This window comes from Diprion similis, chromosome 6, assembly GCF_021155765.1.
Source record: "Diprion similis isolate iyDipSimi1 chromosome 6, iyDipSimi1.1, whole genome shotgun sequence".
Classification (NCBI taxonomy): domain Eukaryota; kingdom Metazoa; phylum Arthropoda; class Insecta; order Hymenoptera; family Diprionidae; genus Diprion; species Diprion similis.
In genome coordinates this window covers 21,306,820-21,326,500 of record NC_060110.1, presented here as the reverse complement: position 1 = coordinate 21,326,500, position 19,681 = coordinate 21,306,820, and the positions used below count along the sequence as shown (strand labels likewise).

The window sequence follows — 19,681 nt, the reverse complement described above, 5'->3', positions numbered from 1 at the left end:
GTGTCCCTGGAAGTGAATTGCCGGCAGTTAAACACAGCCGTCAGTTTGTTCATTAGACGGGAGTTCGCTGAGGAGGTGGGTCACTGCTAGTCGGTGGAAAAAGGGACTGAAAAACATCCGAAGAGGGATATCGGCAAGGGCGGAACGACTTGTCGACCGTTTTTACGCCTCTTTTCGCGCCAAATCTTTCCTGGCTCCAGAGCTTTAAGCCGTGCTAATCCCCGCTTGTTCGGCGACTAAATTCAACCGTTTCTATCTTCGGGGTGTTTATGCTAGCTCGATACACGGTACGGCTGGATTCCTGTGAGGAGAAAAACTGCCTGTAATCCGGTTGTTTTCTTCCGGTCCAAACAACGACCTAACATCTCAGTTCATCGAAGGACTTTACAGTGTTGTGATATGGCGATCATTTTCAAACTACCTTCAAGGATGTCTCGGGCTGTTGGAACGATCCTGGGACTCATAGGTGAGTCGGTGATTTTACTTTCGTAAATTGTTAATTCGAGTTCATGCTTCGAATAAGTTTTTAATCGATTCAAACCCCGGCGAGCGTTGCGCAAGCTGCAGTCGGTGGATGATCAAAACTTTACAATGCAATCTTGATTCGATTTTCGTTTACGCAATTATCAGCCAGCCGGAAGTTTCCACGATGTTTAACTCGCAAGCTGCTTGTTCTGTTTGTGTACTGCAACTTGTTTTATTCGAGTAACAATTTCATTATGCAAAGACGACGTTGTAGTTTTTTATTGCTCTTGTTCTCTCGATCACGTCCCTTTAATTCTATCATCGATGAGAAAATGAGAAAAGAGTAATAAACTAACTCGCGAAATATTTCGATTAATAAAGTCGGATCATTTATCGCATCGATTTTTTTCTCACTTCTGAATCGAACTTTCGGCTCCAACTTCCTCGGAGAACTGATGAATATGTGAACACAAGGACTCCGTTATGCCGGTGACGTATTAAATATTTTATCGTTCCAGGAGCGTGTCTCTTCGTTGTCTATTCTGTTTGACCTCGTTACAGTATACCAGAGACAACGAATAAATGCTTATGTAATAATATAATGCACGGAAAGTGGATCATGCAAAGTACGTGTGTACGTAAAACGCTCACCTTACAAAGTCGTATTTAGATTTGGGGAATAATTAAGCGTGTCCGGAAAGCACAAGGTTCCTTCCATTCCGCAGAAGCGATGGAGAAAACGGAGAAGAGCGATAATTGCCGGGCTGAAAAGAGCGCTTCTATGTATCAAAGAAAACGTTTTTTCATTTCGTCGAAGCAGTGCGAATGGTGAAAATTTTCACCAGCCATCGTTGAGAATACACCGTGAAAAATGGACAGCTACACGAACGACCATGGCAGTGCGGAATTAGCGTAATCCGAGTTTAAACACGCTCGGCGAAAGAATAAACGACAATCCAACGAAACGAAGTAAGAAGGAGGGTTGGGCGGGGGAAAAAAGCCGATGCGATGGGTAAAAAGTGGATAGAGTTGGACAGCCGCCAACTTCCAGGACGCTGTCAACGCCGCAACTCGAAGATTCAACTGATTCGCCTTTCAAATTCACTTCCGCTTGCCCCTAAATTCGTTATCAAACCTTTTTTTGTCGAGCGGTTTCACCCCCCGAATACTTACACCTCAGCTTATATCTTAGCCTGTCGCTCGATGGGTGGTTTACTCAATCTCATCTCATTCCAGCCCTTATCATCGCAACGTTGTACGCGCGTACACTTTTCAATCCTCCAGTTAACAGTCTGTGGAAAAAACCACGCGAGATGGCTGGAAGTGAATATATTCGAAGAACTTTTCTAATTTGGTCGCGGAGTCGATAATTAATATGTCAGACGGTGCAGATGATTTGGAAACAATTTTTCGGGACCTTTAAAATCAGTGTCGCCGTATCTGCTTCAAATTTTCAAAAGTCAAACGATTTTCTGAACTTGAATCTATGATTAGTTTTCCTCGAGAAAGGTAGATAATAATTTAACATAATTGTATAAACATTTTATTCTGATTTTAGGCATTATTTTTTTAAGGGGCCCACTTTGTCCCTCCCTCTCCAATATATGAAAATAAAATGAGAGTTCTTATGTGTTCCGAAGCCTCGATCGATCGACCAGCTTTGATGAAAACCCCATTTCCGTTTATCCCGCGAGGCTCAAGTTCACCATTTCCTGATCTTGTTTAGCTATAACATAAAATAATTTCACATATTCTTGAAGACCTAATTATCAGAGTTTTCATCGAAATTTCATGTGTTTTTTTTTTTATACGTCTTCATATCGATTACTCAGGAAATTAAATCGCCGTCTGAAAAGCGATGAAACGAAATTTCCAAAGTCGGATAAAAAATACCAGGCGAATCGTACGGGCCGGGAATTTCGCCTGACACGCAAAATAAGACGAATAAGATATAGAGAAAAAAAAGTGAAATATAAGATCCACGAGTCTGATATGAATTTAGTAAAACCTGCGAATATATGTCTATATGTATACATTGTGCATGCATGTATGTATAGATACGAATATCCTCGCCGTCTTACAATATGCCGGGAACCTTTAAAGGGAATATAACGAACGAAGACAGGGTCACGTATCAGGAAATCAGGTTACAAAGTCAGACGTGGATCCTGCGAATACGATCCAAGGCGTCAAAGATCAAAGATCTAAATACCATCAGTAATAGGTTTTGATAATTAACCAAACGGCGAAAAGCGATATTAGAATGTGATCAGTTTCTGTAATCGCGGCGGGTTGATCTGTCCTTTTTTTCAGGGTGACGAGAGAAAAGGGAAAAGGAGGGATACATAATAATTCGTAAACCCTCGAGGCTGAGCGAAGGGCGAAGGGAGAAGAGAACCGAGCAATAACATTATTCATCCGGATAAATCGACCAACTTTATGCCCTCAAACTTCTCGAAATGCAAACAATTTGTCAACCGTTTGACATCCGTATTTTCACTCGATTCCGTTCGTCCTACATGCACGCGTTTTGCTTGTATGTACACATTCCACACGCACACACAGACACACACACGCGTACAAGTGACTGCTTCATTTTATAATGGATTTTATACACCCAAAAATACCTCACATTTTACCGAACCAACCAATTTCTGTAATACCGTCGCAATTCATCATCGCTGTTGCAAGTTACTTCGGTAAAAATGTCGGAAATGATGACCGATTCACACGCTTTTATACTTCATCCATATAAAAGCTTACCCCCCCCCCTCCCCCCGCGTTTGTCTTTCTTAACCGACACACAATGCGTTTATGTACATATTGTATATATTTATACGATGTAAGCGAGGGTGTATTTGTTTGTTTGTTTGTTTTTTTTTTTTCTTTCACTTCTTCACTTGGAGAAAAGTGAATAGAAATATTCAACACTTGCGAGTCTTGTCCGGAAGAAGCGAACGCCAATGAAATTATTCTATATAACTTCGATAGTTCTTTGTATGTGTGCCAAAAGTTTTCATTCCGTTTCCCGTGTATGAATTGAAAAAGTCTCTTCGTTTCTACATTCCTTGGAAGAGGCGATACTTCGTGAAGTAGCGTCTTACTTGTACTCTAATCGAGCTTGTGCTTCTTTCATTTGGGAACGGTAATAGTCTCATCGGATAGTAAAAAGCACACTAAAAACTTCACTACGTATCCTGGTCGAAGAAACCTGATTTTGTTACCGTAATAAAATTATTTCAGGCTTGAAAAACAAAACTGAAAATAGACAAAATGAAGTCGGACAAACACCATTAATATTGTGGCTCTATTTTCCGATGCACAATAATTAGATTATAATAATTATTTTATTTTTATCCGGTACTGTTCCATTCCGAAAAGAGTTTCTGCTTAAAATGAATGCAATTTTAATAAACAGAAAAAGTAGAAGACTGCATTAATACTTTATCCCTCCTCATAGAGTCTATCGAATTATGCAGATCTTTAGCATAAAATTCATTAAATTTTTGTTCCAGGGTGCGCAATCTCAGCTTGATTTTCCAATTTTTTACTATCTTAGATAAGACGTTTGAATTTTTTTGCTTTTTTATGCTCAAATTTCGGCTATCGTTCAAAATTTTTCGAGTGCATTACTGGGCATACATGCATGTGCACAGTTTCTCTATGATCAATAATGTGAAAGACGATCCGGGAATCCTGTAACTTCGCGACTCAACGCTTGTTATACTCGTAGTGAAGGATTAATTATCAGCGCATGAGGATGAATCCGAGCTGCAAATAGGGTCTTATACTTCACTTTAAGTACTCCTACCGTAGTAATTACCCTATTATCACATCAACTTTGATACCTAAGCATTATGTTATACGTGCGGACAAGAGTGCAAAAGGTGCAGGTCAACTGTCTTCACACTTTTCCTTTTCCTTTTTCCCTAATGTATTCTTACTTAGCGTCAGGAGAATAAGAGAAAACGTATTCCGCAAGTGTATCAATAATTTGCTGGAACAACTGTTCTGCGGAATTCTGATTGCCGAAAGAAATAAAGAAATAGGAACGGGAATTTTTTTAACAATTAACTTTTTCGCATTTCTTCTTTCAATTTGTCGCCAAAAAAAAAAAAAGAAAAAAAAAAATAAAATAACAAAGGTTATTGCACATACGTGTACATTAGAGTGGGCCAAAAAAGGACTAATTTTTTCTTCGTTAGTCACTGTGAAGATACCGTTCCAGATGACTGAAAAACAATTCTATGAAAGTTTGAACTCTTGATATTAATGTTAAGAGGTGCCTATTTGCGATGTTCCATTTCCCGTTTAAATAACAATGGAAGTTTTTTTTATTTTGAAATTTTATCACTCAACAACGGATTGACGTATCGCGAAGAATAGTACATATTTTTGTAGGAAATTGAACGATCTACGAACAAGTTCTTTTGCGATTTTTTTGTAAATCTACTGGTTCAAAAGTTATGCAAGGTTAAGAATTAGTTACGTCAAATTTCACGATTTTTTTCATTTCCACTATGAAATAATGGTTGAAAAGCGAAAGAAATATAATATTTTTCAAAGTTCTTGTTATCGTCTTCACTGAAACATTGAAATATTACTTAACAAGAAATAAATTTTTTAACACAAACTCTTATACAAAAATTTATATTTTTATCAAGTTTTGAACCAGTATAGATTTACAAAAAAATCGCAAGAGACCTTTTTTGTAGATCATTCAATTTCCTACAAAATTATCTGTTAAAATAAAAAAATTCCAATGTGAGAAAAAAAAATTGATAATTAGAGCTCAAACTCTTACAGAATTTTTTTTTTTTTTGTCATCTTAAACGACATTTTCACGGTGAGTAACGAAAAAAAAAATAGTCATTTTAAAATAGGCAAATAGTCACTCACCCTAATGTACATACATATGTATACGTACTTACGTATACGTGCAAAGAAACTAAAAGGCATCCACGTAACTTGTTAACCAAACGTATAGACGACGCCGTCTCGTTAACCAAAGTTTCAAAGGGCTAAACTAACTCGCAAGTACCAACATCACGTTTACACGGGTGATGTGTGACACCTTTAGTGAGTATAACTTTATTAGCACTGCATGTAACTCAACCTGTTTACGAGATACATAAACGGCATAATTGTAGTCACAGCGGCGTTGGTAATCGCACGTGCTGAATCGCGATCCGTAATTTTCTCTAACTCTTGAGACAAGTTTTCTTTTCTTTACAATAAAATCCTTTTTTATCTAACTTTTTTCTTCTAATTTTAGTTCTTGCACGGTGTAAATTGACTTCATCACCTGCACAGCAATATTCCTGATTAATGTAGAAAACTGTATTTTACGCTTCTACTTTTCTAACTTTCGATCGATTTATACAGCGAAATTCGCGATGAAGCAATAAAAAAATCTACTGCTCTGAGAACCAAAGCCGTGAATTTAGGTAATATATATGTTGTTATAGTTACAGTTTTGTGATGCGGTGATTTTTCGTCCATCCGCAGGCTTCGGGAAGATTTCTCTCAATTTGACGCGGTATCGAAACGCTGTTTCAAGAGATTGAACTTACAGCGGCCTGTTTGAATATTATATAAAGCGTAACACAAGCACTTTACTCTAATTTCCGGTGTAACAATTACCGGTGTTACGACCTAGCGGCGACGTAACTGCGTTAAAACGCCTCAAGAAGACGTCATCCACCCACCACGAACAATGCGACGACGGTTAAATTAATAGGGAAAAGACCCCGTCGCGTCGACGGAATCCGCCTGACGTAAAACGCATTGTGAGGCCTGAACAACAGCTTACGAGGTTTTACAAAGCGTAAATAAACGACACGTATAGACGCGGCGCTCACAATGCGGGGTAAATTGAAAAAAAGTGATCGAAAAAGGAAGCGGAAAGCGGAAAAGGCCTTTTCATCTGAACGAGGATCGAGCTTTCCATATCGCTGATGGTCCAGCCGCACTTCTTTCGCCTTCTGACTTTCGTTTTTTTTTCTTTAATATCCCCGACCATCCTTCGCTTGCCTGAAAAACGTGCATTTTTATACACCAAATTTAATTTGGCACATCGCTTAACTTTGCGAAAATTAACTTCGCTTGATAAAGCTTTGATCCGTGAATTGGATGTTTCGCATCTTTGTCGAGGGCCTCGCTTGTTGTCCGTTAAGAAGATGCTTTGGCAAAAACACGCCTGTCTTGCTTACGGCGAGCAAACAAACGGGCTCGCCTTTTTGCTAATTTCGGCATCGCAAGACGAACGCGATTCTTTACATTCACGATTCTCTTTAAGAATTTTATACGTCGTATAGCCGGATCAAGGAAGCTCGGTAATCCTCGTAAAGAAAGAGAAAGTCATTTTATTCGTTAACTTCAAAATTATTCATAAATACTTTCTCTTAAATTTCGATTCACAATAATGAATTTCTTGCCGAATCGCAAGTTTATCAATCCCAAGTTATAACGATTGTGTCTATATAATACAATTTTCTTTAACCAACTAACTAGTTGCAGAATAAAAAATGTCTGAAACTGTTTATTCAGAATTCATTTGAGAATCAAATGAGCTAATCTTTGTTATAGCGGAACGACCTATACAAATTTTTAAGTAAAAAAATTGTAGAATCGAATGCGATTTCTATTTTATTTAAAATTTTTATTAAAATTCAGTGCAAAAATTTCTTTCATCAGACTCAACTTGAATAGCTTTTGTTAAACTTTTGAAACCTATTTTAAGCGATACTCTTTCAATTACACGACACAAATTTCAATCGAACAATTTAAAATGACGGAAATCAATGGAATGCGATAGATAGACGCGGGAATTTAAGAGACGCCGGCACAAAGCTTTGATGTCGGTCAAATTGTGCGAAAGTTTTCCCTCCCGATCATATTTTACCGCACATAATTATTTGCCTGGCTTTTGATTAGCGTTGCGATTCATGGGAAACGAGACATTTTCAGCCATGAAGTGATAAACTTCGCCGGATAATATTTCACGGTGCAACGCGGCATAACGCGTACAAAAGCTTAAACTTTTAAATCCACTCCCTGCACCTAACCACTGCCGATATACTCAACTTTCGGCCCGAATCCGCCCCATGAGGTGACAGTATTACCAACTTGGACCACTTTTCTCATCCCTCGGGACATTTTCTATGGCCACTTTAACTTAACTTTGGATTAAGAGTTAAGGCAGCCATGATACGGATACGCCAAAGTGAATTAGGCCGGCAAGTGTGTAAACGCTTTTTTCCTGTTCGATGATGTCGTTGGCTTGACGAAAATTTATAATTCTTATTAGCAGTCAATGTTTGTACAATTTTTATATTCGTGAGCTGCGAACGTCTATTTGAGAGTACAAAACTAGTAAGAAAATATTGGAATTATTAACGAAACCCTCGATATCAATGCTTCGTTTTAAATAGCTTCAAAGTGCTTGAAAATCTAGTAAATCCGTTTCATTTCACTCTACGAGGATTCGTTTTGTCTGTAAGATTATTTTTGGCTAACCAATCTCTAAGAAGCGTTTTAAACCACTCGTAGAATCACTTGGCATAATTTTTCAAATTTCTTATCCTAGCTCGTTGTTAAATCGGTATTTTCTTCCATTTTTTTCGTTCCCCATAACTTATAATATACTTTCTAAATTTCATTCTCACCGCACTGCACCGTATTTTATAATCCATAACTCGTTCCATCTCCAAGGCTTTTTCAAGGAATTTCACCACCGAAGGTTGACGATTTTTTCACAATCGATGAAATCAAAGCCCCATAACGAGATTTGTAATAGGGAGAAAAAATTTTAACTGGCAAGATTTTCCATACATATTGTAAAAAAAAAAAAAAAATTTCACCTTGTATTATCAATAAGTATTCATTAATTTGGTTAAAGTTATAAATTACACAAGTCCGAAATTGTTACAAATGCTTTTTGTAGAAGCAAAAAGTGTGAAATTCTGGATTTTCGCACGTCATATTCGTCCCAAGAAGGAACCCGTTTTCCTTCCGCCTTTTCACGCGACATCTCGCAAATCATATTGTCTCGTGAGAGATAATTTTCACCTGTATTTTGCCACCGTGGTGTCGCGTCTTCGCAGAAAGAGCACAATAAGTTACACCGAGCAGCGTTGTCACCGTGAAAACCTCTCAGCTCTGAACGAGGCTGATGTATTCTACACACAAACACACACACACACTTTGCTCACACGTTTTTCAAATTGCGTTAATAAACTGTCAGGCTTTTCTGCACCCGGATCATGACGAAAACAGGAAACGAAACGAAAATTGTATCGTCGTGTGATATCATCATTGAATACCACCACTCCCCTCAACTCTTTCAGTCATACATTTTTTCAATCAATATTTTGGTCTAAATTCTGTCTCTCGAGGTTTTTCGGGATCGCTGGTCAGAATATGATAATTTCTAAATCCAAGATGGCGAATGTCAAATCGAAAAACTATAATAATTCGTTGATTCTGGCCTAAACTCGTTACTCGGGGGTTTTTGGGGTCGCTGATCAACAATCTGAAGTCAGAATGAATAACAAACTGTGATAATGGTTAGGACATGGATATTATCGAGGTGAGACACTGAGCATCCCACTGTGACTGAAAGGGTTAATAGCCAAACATTAATCTCATCGTAGAGACTTTGTGGAACGATTTTTCTGTGTAAAATTACTCTGGTATTATTCTACACGCCAAGTGTTGTCATTTTGACTAATTAAATGAAGTTATAGAGTTGTTTTTTATATTTATCTTTGAAGTATTCATCGCTGTCTACTTTGAATCATGTATCATGTATGAATTACGTCAATTTGCCATGCACGCGCATAAATATCGCAAAGTTGACGTTAACTCAAGTCGACCTTGTCACTTTGTATAACTCTGCATGCTGCGGATTTATTTCACGATTATTTTTACGGGATTTGAATTATAAGAGAGAAGGGAAAGGAAAAGGGAAGAAAAATTTCAGTACTGTAGGGGCGGCTGGCTGTCTCGTCGCAAAGAAATTATTACCTCCTCTCTTCGTCTTTCTCTCCCGGAACGTTACTTTTACCTTTTCTTATTTCGTTTTCTTTTTTTCTTTCTCTCTTTATTTTTTTTCTTTCTTTGTCGTTTTTTTTCCACTTTACTTCCCGTCTTCACCTTCAGGAATTATCAAATAACGAGGACGCGGAAAATGCTGTTTGACAAGTGTTTCGCCGGGCCTGAAGCCTCGACGCCTAACGAGCTATTTGTCACTTATTCTTGAAATAAAACTCTCGCCTGAATTTGATTTATTCTCACCGCTTCGTATATAAATCTTTGGCTCGCTTCAAAATTATGTCATCCTGGTTTTACACGCTTCATTATCGTCGTAACTTTGGGGCGGACTTTCGGTTGGCGTATGAACTAATTAAAATTCGCAGCTGGTGCAGATATAATTGACGAGGCAATATATACACGGAAAATATTACCCTAGAAACGCTTGTATAAACCTACCGGCGCCATTCAAAATGAAGTGAGCTTCGCAAATATTGCCCAGGTATATCCGCTACGTTAAATACGTATATATACATATATATGTATGCATATAATTCTAATTATTTAACGAATTGCACCCTCAGACATTTTTAATTATCGTCTTTGACGTGACGTATTGACACAACGAACCGATCTTTTATGAAAAAATTTAATTAACCTTAGTTTGCGATGAATGCCTCTCTCGCGACAATAATATTTCCCCTCATTATTGCACGCAGAAAAGTGAATTGAACCGATAAGAACTCGAAGTACATCAGTTTTATCAAAGCGATTCGGCCGTTGCGTGCTCGCAATAAAAACTAGATTCCTTTATTCAAATGACCCGAAAGTTTTACCTTCGGTAACATGCGAGGCACAGAGAACAGAAAGTGCGATTCGATAGAGATATATTACATCATCAGAGGCGTGTGAAAATGGCGCGTTGAAACAAGAATAGATAAAGGAAAGTGAAAATGGAACGGTGTCATCATTTTCCCATTTGAATACATACCGACATGCAATGCTTTTATCAAAGATACATAGACGTATACATGAGAGGTATACATAATATAGTTCGTGTTAATCGCGTAAAAGTTTGAACAAAATGAGGAAGCCAACCATCGTTTATACAATTTACTCGAAAGTTTTCCGTTTCAAATTACTTACCGCTATTGGGAGAGTGTCAACCCTGCAGAAAAACGGTTGCGTAGTTATTTTTGGAAAAATATTGTTTCGCGTCTGACAACAAGATCCAGAGAAACAGATTTTTCGGATGATTTTCAGAACCAAATTATACTGCGAATACCTTTTAAAACATCAAGTGTAGTTGAAAATTTTCTCAGTCAGCTGTGAAAATCAATTTTATATGTGTTCAATCAACTTAATTGTAAATCCCTGTTCTATATAAGTATCATCGTTTTAGACCATACTAGAAAATCAACAAAAATTAATTATAGCGGTAAGGTTACTTTTTTATTTTACCTATTTCGGTAACATGGGGTGAAAAAACGCCTCAATCTTGTAAATTCAATCTCTCGGGTAAATCATGTCGTTAAACGTCCTGTAGGATCTCATTTTCTTGGTTTTTTAATAAAGAATATGACTCAAGTCGAAAGCGTAAGTTGTTCTCTTGCGACCGGAAATTTTCATTCGCTTGGGGTGTTTTTTCACCCCTTCGTTACTGCTCTTGGGTTAACTGAAAAAATATGGTAAGCTGTCAACGATTTTATTTTTTATCGATTTAATGTTTCAATGAACAATACAATTACACCAAATGGTTACTTGTACCACAGTTTCTTATAATTTCAATTATATTGAAAACATTGTTCTAGTTAAATTTTGTACTTCACACATACTTTTAAAAAAATAATTAATCGGTCGAAAAGTTAACAAAAAATTACCGCTTTGCTTGTCCACTTTGATTTTGGTTAGGATATTTTTGTTTTGGCCAGAGAATTTATGTGATTTTTTTCCATAAGTTTCAAAAATGTCGTCATCGCTGTCAAAATATCAATATCTAAAGTCTTGGACGCGTCAGGGAGGTTATAAAAATTCGAAAAAAACCTGAAGTACTTTATAGAGTTGGAACCAATTTAATGGCCAGACTCCAGTCCAATTAACGTGGAATGCCCCATACACATAACATTGACACATGAAATTTTTCTTCGTGTATACGTATTTATATCCGCTCATTAGGAAGACCAGAAATACTAATAATCGATAGTTACTATTATACCGAAAGTACAGGAGCATTATAACGAGCAAACTGATCCCCCTTTTCGACTTTCGAACTTTCCTAATTGCTTTTACACGCGTTCAACAAGCAGTCCTACAAATAGATGTAAAAAAATTCCTCAAATTTTTTAAATATTTTGTACCAGGGAAAGCTTGAAAACAGTAAGAAGCAAAAATCTCTCCACCTTGGTCCTAACCTTGAAAATTTTGATATCTGAAACATAATTTTTCAGATTTTTAAATCGTGTCGGTCAATAAGATGGTTTTTAAAAATTGTAGAATATTCGAACCGCGTCAAAAAAAAAAAAAAAAAAAAAAAATAATTAGTGCTTTTCAAAGTGAGAATAATCGTATAATCACCTTGCATCTGCATAATACCTACTTCAAGTTTTTTTCCTCTTTGTGTTAGTGGTAAAAATTATTCCAAATATCTGCAGTCTCTTCGGCCCATGAAGGAGCGTCAAATTGTACGAAATATCCGGCGTCGCGACGCCGATGCCCTGCGGAAAACTTGGTTATCCATTAACGGCGCATGTCGACGTGTGAGGGTGTACCTGCAACGCTTTTGCGATGACGCGGGGACGCGTTTTACTGCAGAGTCCAGGTTTCTGCAGAATGTAGCCAACAATTTGCAGGGTGTGTATGACGAGCTGCCTACGTAGACCAGAAAGTTGTAGCTGGGGTGCACCTAAAACGCGCGCCTTCGCACGACAGAAGCTTTTAGCACTGTAAATTGAATTGGAACGACCGAGTAGTTTACGCTGCCTGGTGATACGTGTATACATACGTACATGTTTATATATATATATATATAGATATATATGTATATATATATTATATGATGCATTATACTTTTCGCCAAAGCGTCCACGAGGCTCTATTTTTCATCGGATGGTTGCCACGGTGCGCTAAAATCGCTCCCAACCAAACCTTGTTATACTTTGCTGGAGGAAAGCTCGAATGCAGCTCACTGAAGGAAAAGACTTTGTGTGCAAGGATGATTTTTTTTTAAAGTGATTTCTTTGCACTGAGAAAAATTTTAGATTTTATGATTATTTTCTGATATCGTTACTAATTCGAGAGTTTAAATATTGTTGTGATGTACGTACTCTGGTTATAGCAATATTGAATCTGTTGTTTTAGTTTGATATATTTTTTTCAATCAAACACAGCCTTAACATGCAACAACACCAAATTATCGATATAATTATAATTAGAAGATATTGTTACCGTAATCAAAAAGATTTGTAAAATTTGCTGGTGATTATTAGCTACAGAAATTATAGTTTTCATTTCGTACCTAGAAGTATATATATATATATATATATATATATATATGTTCTTTGGTTTTGGGAAGAAGTGAAAATAGTCGAGAAATTTGTGGTAATTGTGAAGAGAAATTAATCTCTGTGTTTCAGTTTGAGGAAAATGATTGCTTGTGAAATATTACCGGCTCCGTTTGATCAGTTTCATGGATGAAATCGTTTTCACAATGGCATTTATGAAACTGTCTGGATATGAAAGCATCGAATCTCCGGTGAATGAGCTTTCAGCGCTGTTTCAAGCACCGGGGAATGATCCGTGAGCTCCAGAAGAGCCAATTAATTAGGAAGAGAGTTACTTACAATCAGAGCTGAGAGTGAATTACCGGTGTAATAGCCGTGTCCGAAACAAAAGCCGCTTAACAGACGCGCGTTTGCGGGAAAATAAGCTCGCAAGCTCGTTGCCGGATTGGCGATGTTAAATTTCGATGCGATAATATTTCGCCAAATATTTCTCCGAGTTTTTCAAATCCGTGGATCTTTATTTACTTTGCTTTCATGCATAACGATATTACAATTCTAAGCGCTTTATCGAGATCCGAAGAATTAGCGAATTCACCAAATTCATCAAATTCATCTCACGTACAGCCGTAAAATCAGAATCTCCCGGTATTTAATGGTTATACACATATATTCAGAACTTAAACTAATTTTGGATCATTCGTTGATTTTCGCTTCTGATTTTACACATTTTGCGGGAATTCAACATCGACTTGAACAGCTTTTATTAGTCGAGGATTATGTAATTATATTGTAATTATCACTCCGAGCTGACGGGTACTTTGCTCTCTCTGTTTTTCCGATAATTTTTTGAAAACTTGGATTCACCGTCGAATTATTTTGCACAATTTCGTTAGCTCATAATTTTATCGAATCCCTGTACAACATACTAGCCGTCAGAATTTGAAGACAGTCAAGATTTTAAGCCAATATTTAAGATTCCGATTCCCGATAATATTTCGGATCAAAGATAAGTTCGATTTGTTTTTTGAAGAGTATAAGACTGGTTAGATTTTCAAGAATTTTTCTTCGGGTTAATTTCAACGAAACTTTATCCTCTCAAAATTTCTATTTTCCGTGTGAAATGTATCGATTTTCCAATAAATACAAAAAAAAAGTGAGTTGGGTAGAGAATGAGAAACGGTTTGAATAAAATCGATATCCAGGATGGAAAAAAAACGTCGATGCAAAAAAAAAAAAAAAAAAAATTATCTTACAACGCTTGACGTTCTTATTTCGCCCTGTTTTCAATACCCTGATATCTCGTGTCCGTTGCGTTCTAGGGAGAAAAAAACTCCTCGACGTCTGGCGTTTCGCAGTGACTTTCTAAAAGAAATTTATCAAAAACTCTCTTATCTCCGTCTCATTTCCGATTCCAGGATGTCTCGAACATTTTCTCATCAGCAAAATGGAACCCGTAAATCGTCAAGAATATACATATACATAGTCACGAATCCAAAACGTGATTGGAAAGAACCAAACCTACTTTACACTGCGTTTGAAAAAATTTTTCAGGCATCGTTAGTGCAACAAAATAACTCCTGATCTATAAGGGTTCAAATGTCGAATGCATCAACGCTTTTTCCATCCAACCGACTAGTTTCGACTGAGTACGTAGCTGATGATTATAGACTTTCATTCCAAGTCGTTTCACACCGTTTCAAAAATCCAAATTTTTTATAATTACGACACATGGATATCCGTAGCATCTGAGTCGGGATTACACGTATGTTCGCGTGCAAGGAAAAAGGCTTACAAGGAAAAAGGAGGAAGTTAAAAACCTGCGAGTTTTTAATTGGCGCGGTGGAAAACCCGTCTCTCTCTATTAAATATTTAGCCAACTCTATGGTGCCCGCAACGTTGATGATCGCTGGCTGCACGAAGAGCGGAAAAACACATATGCATATCCATCTGCATGCGAGATAACCATTAAGCGTCAATTGCATTAAGTGCCATGCCAGCCAGCTTGTCACGTGACACAGCTATTAACGCCTTCCGTTTTCTCCCTCTCTTGATCTCTTTCTATTTGTCCGTCTCTTTCTCACTTCTTCGAGTCACTTTACGCCCTGAAAGGTTGTCTTCAACTCAAACGACGTGTACGGTAATCGTACCAGTTATTGACCCTGTCCAATTATTGAACTTTATTGCTTGTATTTGACTGATCTTTAGTTTTGAAATTGGTAAAAAATAAATTTCTAGATACAATGATGATGTATCTTTATCTTTTTATCTGACAGAAGCTCAGAGAATGGGAAACAATTTCTTATTAATAAACGAGCAGGTATATATACAATGTTTGAAGTATACTCTCTTCGCCGATATTTGCGATCAAAGATTTTGCCCCGTTTGGCAATTTTCTCGATGGAAATAACTATATAACTTATAGATCGAAATATAAATTTCGCAACTGTCTTTCAATCAGCAGTATTAACACGATTCTGTACGAATAACATTCCACTCGGTTAACTGTGTACCCATTTATTAATCTTGAAAGTTTTTTAATCAGTGATTGAAAACGAAACGAGATAGCCTCGTAGAAAATAAAGTACAGAAAAAGTTTTTCAGCTCGTTAAACACCGCTGTGATTAAATATTCCGATGCAGTCACGATCTTTTCTTTCTTTATCTCTTACTATTTCAGGCAAGAACGGGAAATATTCGCAAGAATCTTACCGCTAAATTCCCGTTCGAAACACATCTCTGAAGATATAAGTATAATATATGTATCTAGGAGTTATTCACGTGAGTTAGTTCAACGGCTGCCGACTGCAATGATTTCAGCTCTGATGAAATCCGATAATCGATTGATCCGAGGATAACACTGAACGTGGAGAACGGTGATAACCCCGTTTTACATTGATTAAAACGCTCGGTGAAACAGCGGAAGCTGCACGCCTGAATAATTTTGCAAACAAAGGTTCGAGCACCCAGCATCAGCCCGATTGTAAACACTTCGTTACAATCAAGTGGGAAAAATGACACACAAACTAAATGAATAGAAGATCAAAGAATATAGTTGCGTTAGATCAGCTGGGAATTAATTTTTCGCGACTGCAAATATTCTGACTATAAAGTGCACAGGATTAAGGAGTAAAATATGACCTGCGATATCGCTAAGGACAAAATGTTACACGCTTTGATAATTATTAAAAAATTCGTAATTCATCATCCGCGGTTATCCTTCCTTTGAAACGTATAGAACAAAGATCCTGTCCGAGGATTAAGATAACGCGGGAGCAGTAAAAAGGTTGACATTAAACACGCCGAGTGATATGGGAACGAGGTGAACAATGCATCAGAGTACAATGACGTCTTGACTGTGGGCGTTCCAAAAAATTTCCCGTAACTTCACACTCGGGTCGAGCTGTGTTTTGGGCATTGAGTTAGGACTGCGTTCTATAAATGGAATTAGGCTCGCCAACTGAGGTCTAAACTCGACTTTGCAGGGCTTCTCGAATGAATTTTATAGGCATGATACACATCCACACACCATGGCAGATTTCTGATTTTGAGAAGCTATAAAATTTGAATTCTCCAAAGGATTTTCAATATTTTAACACACCATGAAAAAAGTATAATTTCATTAAATCGACTAAATTAAAATCCAGATTTCGTAATTATAAGTATATTTTAGTCGATTAATTTTTTTTTTTATATCATTTTGAAACAATTATTTTATTAATTTTGGTATTTAAAATAAAATATTGCGTTGAAAAATTGATTTCATTTTTAAACGCACAAAGTTTTTATGAGTGTCTTGTCAAATCGATGTAATTGTGGCCGAGTGAAAATTTTTTAGGATCTGGTTATATTTCCCCGGCTTTGGAGTCCTGATAAGGCTTTACCTTTATTCGCAACCCGGCTCTGCGCAATCGACCGACCCTTTAATAGCGAGCACGTGGACCCCGCTTCGCCTGCCCACGTAACCCCGTCATCCATCTTTTTAATCTTCATAATCGCGTCGTGTGCTGCTAGGGCATATATAATTGCGAAAGAACTTGGAGGTTGGATCACTTTGTAGGTATGATACATGATACCTACATTGCGCTCGTGTTTTCTCCTCGGATCTTTACTCTGTTCTATTTTATTTATACTTTTATACGTACCGGAAGTCTTCTGTGAAACTTGCCACTTTATTTTGGCAGATAGACGTTCGTTCGGATCGTTTGTAAAATCAACGTTCCGATTTTTTCGCAAAATTATTGCCGAGGGTTCGAAAATCGAAAGATTTCTGCTTTCTCTGACATCAGCCTTGTTATTGCAGGTCATATAAAAAGTACCTATATTTATACTTTTTTTAAAATAAATTTTCCTCTTTACGAGTCTTCTTAACAAGTTACAAACTGTGGATGTTGTTTTCGCAAACTACCGTATTACCAGGAAGCAATCGGATTTAAAGGTGCGACGCGACGTGCCGTCGACGTCAAGATTCAAGGAAAACCGATTTTACCAGAGGATAAGGAAAAGGTTCGACAAATGCAGCCTCGTCATACCGAGAAAAAGTTTTACTCTCGCGACGTCAAAGCGTTACTGAAAACGAGTTCGAACGAAGGATTGCATTTTACTATCATGTCTTCTTACTTTAAAATCAATCTCAATCCTAAAAAGTTTCCAGTACTTGACGCGTTTTTTTACTAGTATCAAAAATGTGATGAAAAACTCTAGAAGATTTTGAATCACGACATTATAATTCATTTTATGCTAGAGAAAAGTCAGTCAAGTTTGAACTTTTGAATACCAATCCAACATAATATTGGAGATACGAATTTTCTCATCACTGGTTTCATTTAAAAAATAATTCAATTCCTCGAAACAAAATGTTGGAAATATTTCGTCTACGATACCAACGATCCTCTGGCAATTATGCGATCATGTAAAGTGTCAGTTCCACCCGAGATCTTAGGTATAAATTATAAATTATAAATTATAAACAGCAGAGTTATCCTCGATGGTTTTGCGAATGTATTAAACCCATCGGACGTAAAAAAACGCCAGAGGTGTTTCCTTACTGCGAACATTAAACACGGTTACAAAAAGATCGAGAACAGGCTGATGATGAAAAAGTTTATGTAGATTATAGAGTCTGAAGCAACGCCGTATGCGATTATAATTGAGGCGATCCCTCAGGCAGCAGATTATTTTTGGGGGCTAATTTCAAGGGAATAAATCCCGGCCGAGTAAAACAGGCCGCAGGTTGTCATCGGCAGGCGAACGAATGTTCGGGCGGTTTGCAAATAACCGGGCAAAAACAATTGCTCGGGTTTCAACCGCGCGCCCGGCTAACTCGAGGGTAGCTCGTGCACGTTGGGGGCGGATATCCGGCTAATCTCGCCGTTTATAATATCGGTCAAGATCCCAAGGGCGGCGGTATTTTAACCGTTTATAGAACCGCGCAACTATTTTGCTTCGCGTCCTCGCCAAAGAACAAACTATTTCGATTCGAGACCCTGCCACCGCAAAACCGCGGGGCTAAACTACCCTTTCACCACCCTTCGCCCTTGCCTAATGCTCGAAGCTTTGAGCACTCGCTGCCTAGCCATGCAACCGCGATAATTCTGTGAATGAAGCTTCCCACGTCAAGTATCTACGTATAGGCCACCTCCGGACCTTGACACCTTCGATTTTCTATACCTGTTAGACTGTTGTTATCAAATGTGAGAATGTTTTCTCTGATTTATTTCAAAATTTCTTGAGATCCCGTTCTCTTATTCTTTTTATCGATATGTTAGCTGGGAATTGGATCGATGTATGATTAACGAATAGAAGAATCCATGGATTCGACTTATAGCCAAATTTTCGAAGGTGGAATGTTTTGAAATTTGGTAACGATGTTTTGATTTCGAAATATTAATCCACGATGGAAAACTAGGATATTATCAATCACGTTTTTTTTTAATACTTGGAATTTTGTTTCTCCAGATTTTACGCCTTCATCTTTTGCCATTCAACAATGTCTTTCACTAGGTAGAAAAACTTGATTTCTACGTGCTAAGGAATAATTTGAAAATTTCCTTTATTTTTCTAATGGTAAATCAAAACTATCTATCGAAAGGTAAATGTTGTCAAGTGTTGAAAAATGTGTACAATCAACAAAAAAAAAAAGGTTTTAAGAATCTTGGAAATGAAACAATTTTTACCAACGTCTCCCCTCCATAACAAAAAAAAAAAAAAGACTATTCTTCAATGGTAACTGTAGGAATGGAATTTTGTTTCATCCAGAATACGACGTTGTTGCTTGTTAAAAACTGTTATAGAATCCAATTGAAAAAATTCCATAATCTCAAAAAATGACACAACCGACGAAATTCCGGTTTGTTTCCTTCAAGTTTGATTTCTGGCAACCAAAACGTTTTCACAAATTTTTGAACTATTTTTCTTCCAAACAGTTGGATTTAAGAAAAATCCACTAACCATAGTATTTTCGTCGATTCAACATTCCAAATGAATAAAATATTCCTGTAAATCGCCAAACTTCCACTTCTGAGAATTTCGAATTTTGGATTTCGGAATTAAAAAACTCTGAAATAAATCAGGAAAATCAATCTCAAGGACATTATCTAATAAAACTCAATAAAGGAAACAATTAAACCGAAAGTGTCGAGATCCTGAGGTTTTTGAGGCCCACTTCTCGTGGGATGCCCAAAATTG

The 19,681-nt window shown here is 37.3% G+C and overlaps 1 protein-coding gene across 2 annotated transcripts in view; it reads left to right on the top strand.

Annotated features, from left to right (window-relative positions):
* Positions 1–352: 352 nt before the first annotated feature.
* The window catches only part of LOC124407559 (hemicentin-2-like), a 222,543-nt gene continuing 203,214 nt past the window's right edge, over positions 353–19,681 (top strand). For both annotated transcript variants that reach the window (XM_046883810.1, XM_046883808.1), the window contains exon 1: positions 353–466. In XM_046883810.1, the coding sequence (XP_046739766.1) occupies positions 400–466 (67 nt within the window). In that variant the 5' untranslated portion in view covers positions 353–399. The remainder of the gene's footprint in view (positions 467–19,681) is intronic.